Here is a 7,955-nt window from a genome sequence, read left to right on the forward strand (position 1 = left end):
ATATGGGAGAATTTACAAAAAAAAACAACAGACGAAGACAGGTGGTGTAAACAACAAATGGATGTATTAGTATTACACTCAGGAATAGAAAAAGTCTTTAACGTTTCAAGCCTACGCTCTTCAACTGAAAGGAACACAGAAAGAAATAAGGAGAGAAACAAGGAGAAAAAAAATATAAATGTAGTGGTCAGCGATCTATATAAATGTGTGTGTGTGTATGTCAATATTCAATTGTGCTAAGTTCAATAATGCAAACATATTGTTTGAGGATATTTAATAGTCATATTTACATATGTTATTGGTTCAGTAAGTAATATCTACTGATATATGAGTAATTAGAAAAAATAATTTAGGATAGGTCTGCCATAATGTCAACTACACTGAGTCTACATATGTGTGAACATAGGTATGACTTTGTAGAAGAAGTTTACTTTGCAAATATGTGGTTCTGGAATTGATCCCATTGTTCTGTACCCTGGGCAAGTGTCTTTTTCAATAACCTCAGGTTCAGTCCCTTCAGAGAGGAATTTGGTAAATGGAAATAGTGAGGAAGCCTATTGCCCCCCACTCTCTCTCTCTCTCTGAGTATGGCCACATGGTTAAAATGCCTGCTTCAGAAACATGTGGCTTAAAGTTTGTTTCCACTGTATCCTTTTGATTGTTCTATTCCTATGGTCCAAACACTCTGTTTTACAGTGATCTCAGTTAAAACTTCTATCAAAATTTCATGTTGATTTATGTTTCAAACACAGGCTTACTAAGGGCAAAGTTATCTTACTAAATTCTTCATTATTTTCAAAATTCAAAAGCAGTGTATTTCAACAGAAATGTGTAACAAAAAGGTTAAGTGCTTTTTTTTTATTATATATATAACAAAAAACATTTATTCTTGAGAAAAGGAAGTGGTGTACAAGACCCATTAAAATGGAAGAAGTACTCACCTAACTTTTGTTTGTTCCTAAAGTCATTGAGCATCAAGTTTACAGCACCACGAACATCATGTTTTGCATCATTGAATAAAGAGCGAAGACATTCCTCTTTGTCAGTTTTACTGATTAAAGTGTCATCAATTATTTTCACTAAATTCTCATCAATCGTTACTTTTAATGGCTGAAATATTAAATAGATATCGATATTTAATATTATAATTTCATTTTCTACATCAGATAGATCGTATAGATAACCAGTGTTTAATACTTTAGCATTTAAATCAGTCATGTCAAACCCAAATATTCTACCTGTTTTATGTTTAAACTGGCCAAATCCAGCCTTCCAAACCTACTCTACAATGTCATTCTAAAGCTAAACAATCATATCATTGTAATCCCGAAGCTAAAAGATAATGCAAGATAATATCATTTCTGCCCACAGTAGTGTGAAATTTTCAACAGCATATGGTGTTTTTCAGTATCTGAAGTGAAGATTTTTCTTCTTTTGCAATTACTGATATGGCTGCAGAAAATAGCAATGCTGACTTGGAAAGATTTACAGCTGAAGATTTACAAAATGTTGAAGAAATGAATAATAATAATAATAATTGATAAAAAACAGATAAATAAATAAAAAAAAAACAGTAACTTATCTTCAGATGAATCAGACAAAGAAGATGATTCCCAATTTTCATCCCCCCAAAATTTTCAGAATGTCATTCAGAATATTACAACACAGTCAAATACTGATACATATCCGTATTTTTTTTTTTTATTGAAAATGTGTAATTGTAAACCATTGGGTATTTAAGTACCTACTGAGAAAATTTCAGGTCTCTATGCAAAAAGTCAACAAAGTTAGAAATAAATTTTGTTAATACTCCTCAAGGAGCATGATTAATTCAAAACAATGTGAATGAATATAAGCATTACATTTGACAGATTAATCTAAATTTATGTAGCATGTCAGGAAACCTATTTTAGTTGTCACATCATAGGCATTCTCCAGCCAATCAGGGATGGGCGCATATGAATACAAGAGGCAGTTTTCTGCCCATGAAGTGAAGCATACATTTTAATCAGTTAGTGGAAAGATGGAGGACCAACAACAGCAGGAACAACTCCTTGCTTTTCACACCAACTTTGCGTCACTAGCTCTAAATTTTTAGCTGCTTTCAACTTGCTACATCACGAACAGCCTATTTCATTGATGCCCACTACGCTCCACGAAATTCTGGATGACATCAGCCACAACTCTGCCTCATAATGAACAGTATATTTTTGTTTAAGCTACCTCCATTTTGGTTAGCTTATAATGACTTCCAACTGAATCTATTTTTGAAACATAAGTTATAATGCTTTCCCTAACTTATGCACACACCCAGGCTACACTCTTATTACTTGTTAGCTCTTGCGATAATTTAATAAATTAAATTACTCATTTAAAAACTGCCTTCTGATATTCCATTATACATGCTTCTCAAAAGCTTGCTCACAGGACTTTTCCACGAACACTTTCATACTATAAGTTAGTGACCACACTCACTAAATTCAAAAGGTTTAAAAGGCAGATTTGATAATAACAAAGTCTAAAGGGTGGTGGGGGACAAGCACAAGCACAATGGGCTTCTTTTAGTTTTCATGTACCAAGTCTACTCATAAGGCTTTGGTCAGCCCAAGGCTATAGTAGAAGACTTATTTTAAGAATATAAAGAAAGATAATTTTTTTTTTATCTTTTAGTTACAAGACAAGATAGTGTCCTGACCCTTTACAGGGAGACTGGCAGGTGGAAGGTATTCTAAAAATCAGGGAGCTTTCTTGAATGACTTGTAACAAACTGAACTCCTCTTAAAGATAACCAAGGCACCAGGTGGTTGTATTAAATCAGGTGACGGACTAAATCTACCAAGTTTATCATACAAATAGGATAAGATTTGAACTACCATCCCATGTAGGTTATGACAGAATTCAAAACACAAAAAACAAAAACAAATACTGCAAGGCACCCAGTTCCAGCAATCTACCATCTTTGAGCAGTAATTTTTTTTCATTACTGACCTCAAAAGGGTCGAAAGTGTTGCAGACCTAAATGGGATTTGAACTCAAAGTGTAGAAAGTCTCTGAACAAATTCAACAAAATATTCTGTCCAATGTGCTGACAACACAACTAATTTGGCAGTTGGAAATGGATTTATGGTTGTAAAGATAGAGGAAAAGTATGGAGGATTATTTTCTACTTACAGCATTTTGAATTAAAAATGTGGAATATATTTCGTAAGCCCATTTTCTCAATTCTTTACTACTTCCATTAGCTGATGAGTAAATATCAGATATTATATAGAAAAACTGAAAAACAGAAAAGAAAAAGAAATTAATTAACACAAAAAACATATAAATATAAAAACATTAGCAATGAATTAACTTTTTTAATAATAGAAGTATGCATCTGTTTGTCTTTTACTTGTTTCAGTCATAAAGACTGTGGCCATGCTGGGGGACCACATTGAAAAGGTTTTAGTCAAACAAATCGACCCTAGCACCTATGCATTTCTCCCTCTATTGGTCTCTTTTGTTGAACTGCTAAGTTACGGGGACATAAAGAAACCAATACCAGTTGTCAAAGAGTGGTGAGGAGGCATGACAAGCGCATGCACACACACACACACACACGCACGTGCGCGACAGGCTCCCACACAGTTACTGTCTGACAAATTTACTCACAAGACCTTGGTCAGCCCAGGGCTAAAGTAGAAGATACTTGCCCAAGGTAACGTGCAGTGAGACTGAACTTGAAACTAGTTGCAATGTGAGATTCTTAACTTCAAAGCCAAACCTGCTTGAATTTCTTATAATGAAAACGTCAATATATTATGCTTTACCTATCACCACCTACATTCATGTTAGTGTATATTTATAGATCTAGTCATGGCTTTTATACTTGGGCCAACAATAAGATGTAATTCTTTCCATTTTAATTTATTTTACACTCTGAAAAGAAAGAACAAGCTAAAAGACATGATGAAGGTTTCTGAGCTATTTTGTTTTTGTCTCTTTTATCCTTTACACTTCAGTCACATTTTAGTTTCATCATCTCAAACTATGTTTAAAGCAACAATTTTCTAACTCCTATTTTTGGTGATGCAGCTGAGCTTTAAGAATTTTATACCTGCAGAAACCAATAGATGAATCATAAGTCAAACAGCAAAGCAGTTGTGATATGCCCTTATTACAAAATACTGCATGACAAAGGATATAGCATGAGGCCTTTGATCAGCTTGATGCCTTTGACCAGCCTGAAGCCTTTGACCAACCTGAAGCCTTTGACCAGCCTGAAGCCTTTGACCAGCCTGAAGCCTTTGACTAGCCTCAAGTAAAGCATGTTGATGTTTCTGCAGTTGTGGGACATTCTCAAGAAATTAATCTAATTCTTCTATACCAAAGACTAAGTACTATAGTCAACTAGCTTTGTTCACTTCTCAAGTTGAGTTGTTCATACGGAGATGTACAAGTCAATGCTGAAGCCAACCAGCTTTGTTCACCCCATAAGTTGAGCAGTTCTGTTTGATCTCGAATTAAGCAGTGAGGATCACCTTCAACAGATCTGTCAGATTAACACAAATTGACCAGCTCTTCAGAGCTAATCTGGAAGAGCTCTCATAAAACAATATTAATTAAACATCATTCACACAATGAATTAACAATCAACATTTGTGATAGGCCAGAATCAAACAACTCATATATCATAAAGAAAACAATCTACCTGTAATAAACAAGAAAAAGGACATTTCTTTGTGCGTGTATGTTAGTGTAATTGTAGCTTTGATGTGAAGTAAAACAACTCCTTAAAAAATGCTGAGTTACAAAGACTAGAACATAAATTGATGTCAGCAAATAATTTTAGGTACAACATGACAATCTAACTTACCAGTGCTGAGGGGTCATCATTAGAAATAAGATAGTGCAGCAATATAGAAAGGTAAGCATTCCGCTTCTCTACTTCTTCAAAATTACCAAATGGCAAACGATTTTCGGCCTGGGAGAGAGGGAGAGAGAGAGATATATATATATATAACGAGCTGGTGTTATTGATTTGTCTTCAGTATAAACATTGCTATAATACAACTACCCAATTATTTAAACACATCAATATATTTTCCAATAGTGAATGAGAAATAAATGATATAGGAGCAGTGAATAAACATGGACATGTTTGCAAGAGAAAAGTGGGTAAGGGGGATGAAGAGGTGGAGAGGAAATAGAGGAAGGTGGGAGAGAATGGATGTGTGGATGTGTTGAGGAGACAGTATTGTTGTTATAAATCAGCAGGTCAATACAGCAGAGCTTAATGAAAATAATAAGTATGGACATTTATGGCTGAATCTATCAAGTTATGAAAGGTGATTTCCCCCCCCCCTTTTTTTTCTTTAATTCTGCCATTTCATGAAATCAAAAGTATTGATATATTTCTAATGACTGCCTTTGGTGGGAAGAGGAGATAATTTATAGTCAATCTAATAATAAATGTAAAGTGTACCTCATCAGTAGGCACTTCATCATCATCGTCTTCTTCCATGGTCATTATTGCTGCTGTGCCTCCATCCTAAAAAAGAAATAAATCATGACAATATAAACAAAACAAAGACGAACAAACAATAGACATAAAAATTATTAAAACTTTGATATGATCATCATTTTGTGTCTTGTTTTCCCAAGCTAGTATGAGTTAGAGAGGCCTTCTCCAGGACTGTGTTGCCACTCATTATGGTCCCTTGCCATTATTTTCTTTGTGATATTCAGCATCCAGAGAGCAGCCTTCACCAGCTCTTCCCTGCCATCTTCCTCAGTCATTCTTTTTCACTTTGGCTGATTGGCACTTCTTTATTCCAACAACCATCCACCATACACATCACACAATCATAACAGCACAGTTTTTTCACTTACACACTGCACCAGATACTTCCTATATATAGTGTTTCTCAGTGTGTGTGTGTGTGTGTGCATGCATGTCATCATCATTTAACATCTGTTGTCCATGCTGGCAAGCTGAGTTGGGGAGAGGCTGTACCAGACCCCAGTCTGATTTGGCATGGTTTTATTGGCTGGATGCTCTTCCTAATGCCAATCACTTTACAGAGTGTGCTGGGTGCTTCTAAATGGTACCGCATGGGCACTTTTATGTGGCACTGCATGGGCATTCATTAGTGTCAGTATTAACATGCTGTTTGCTAGCCTATATCTCCCTCATACACATGTACACACATTGCAAGCCAAAAGTAACAAACTTGAGTTTTCTAAATAAGAAATCTATAAAAGACAAGGTACCTCAGTCCCACATCTGTCAGCATCTGGATTTGAACTGTTCATATCAGCCAGGTGAACAGGTGTTGGAGAATTACTGGGACTAGCATGCGGTGAATCCAAAATACCACTCGTGTCAGGTGAACCAACTGTTAAAGATGTGCGCTGGTAAAACAGGAAATGTAATTGTTCAGAATAATAAAGCAAAACAAGACTAACATATTGCCATTTCAAAGTAGTTATTGAAATTATGGGCTGAGTTATGGTAAACCAAGTAAAATATGTTTTCTTTAAACAAACAAAACATTAATGAAAATTTATAACTATTCTGTAGTTGCTGTTTTTTTTTTGTCTAATGAAAACAAAAATTAATTGAAAGGTTAATTAGTCAGTTTAGGAATTCATAGAATGTAATGTTAATAAATTCCCAATTAGTTTCAGAGTCCTCTCTGAATGCTTAAGAAACTGAACCAGAGAGGAACCATGGTGGTGAAACAAAAGAAACAATATTGAGTTGTCATGCTTCTAAGTTAATAAAACAGGAACACAATAGTGTAATCATGAGTAGAAAAGACATTAAGCATTTATAGAATCATATTCCTTATGGTTGCAATATTGGACAGAAAAAAAAAAGAATGCTAAACCTATTTTTGACATCAAAAAGAACAGCAACAAATCATTAACCTTTAGAGCAGACCATTTATTTTTCAGCAGATATGGTCATGAAACTAACCATGTATTTAAAGATCTATGTTATTGGAGAGCTTTTAGTTAAGGACTTCTTTTTAACAATCCTAACTTCCTTATGAAAATTATAAAAATTGTTTGCTTTCTTAAAAAATGCAAAATTCTAATGAATATCATTAATTCTTATAGTAATTTTGTAACTAAATACTTGGATATTTACATAAACAGCAGATGGGAATGTTTTTTCTTCTACTGTTTATAATTGACAAATTTGAAAAGACAACACTAATTTCAAAACCTTAGAAGCTAATTACACCCTCACTTAGAATTTTCTTACTTTATACATAACTGTTACATATAAATTCAAGACATTCCAGACTGTAAGAACGTGAAAAATATAAACATTTTAGCTTCAAAATTTAAGGATTTTCAGAATGACAGAAAATAATATTTTTTTCTTTTATTTTTTCTTAGCTAGAATCATAAAATAATTGAAATAGATTTTAAATTCACAGGTATGACTGAATGGTTCAGAAGATAATTTCCCAGACATGTAATTTTGGGTTGTCCCACTGAATAGCACTTTGGGAAGTGTCTTCTTCTGCAGCCTCAGGTTGACCTAAGACTTATGAATGGATTTGGTACATGGAGACTGAAAAAGAAGCAGTTTTGTGTTCATGTGTATACATATATATTATACTAGCAGAAATACCTGGCGTTGCCCGGGTTAAAGAGAATAATGAAATCTAAAAACGCCGTCTAGACTACGCATCATCTTTATATATAGAGATGTATATACACACACGCACCCAAACACACGTATATATATGTATATCAATATAAATATATGAAAGTCAATGAAGTTTCGTAAAAGAAGGTGATCATGTACATACTTTCTTGCTGTTGTGATTATAACACCTCATTGTAAACTATGTTCCTTGTTTTCCCTTGTGGAGCATATACAAATAGGTTTTTTGTTGCTGCCCACTCTTGAGCAGCCAACATACAGTTGTCCATGTGAGAAGCAGGGCTCTTCCAAG

At 34.3% G+C, this 7,955-nt stretch overlaps 1 protein-coding gene across 1 annotated transcript in view; it reads right to left on the reverse strand.

Moving 5' to 3' along the window:
• The window catches only part of LOC106875720 (rho guanine nucleotide exchange factor 12), a 365,906-nt gene that overhangs the window by 39,526 nt on the left and 318,425 nt on the right, over window positions 1-7,955 (reverse strand). Inside the window, exons 12-16 of the mRNA XM_052968059.1 lie at window positions 6,253-6,393; window positions 5,465-5,530; window positions 4,856-4,963; window positions 3,172-3,276; window positions 942-1,110 (exon numbers count right to left, since the gene is read on the reverse strand). Coding sequence (XP_052824019.1) covers window positions 942-1,110; window positions 3,172-3,276; window positions 4,856-4,963; window positions 5,465-5,530; window positions 6,253-6,393 — 589 coding nt within the window. The remainder of the gene's footprint in view (window positions 1-941; window positions 1,111-3,171; window positions 3,277-4,855; window positions 4,964-5,464; window positions 5,531-6,252; window positions 6,394-7,955) is intronic.

This window comes from Octopus bimaculoides, chromosome 5 (assembly GCF_001194135.2).
Source record: "Octopus bimaculoides isolate UCB-OBI-ISO-001 chromosome 5, ASM119413v2, whole genome shotgun sequence".
NCBI lineage: Eukaryota > Metazoa > Mollusca > Cephalopoda > Octopoda > Octopodidae > Octopus > Octopus bimaculoides.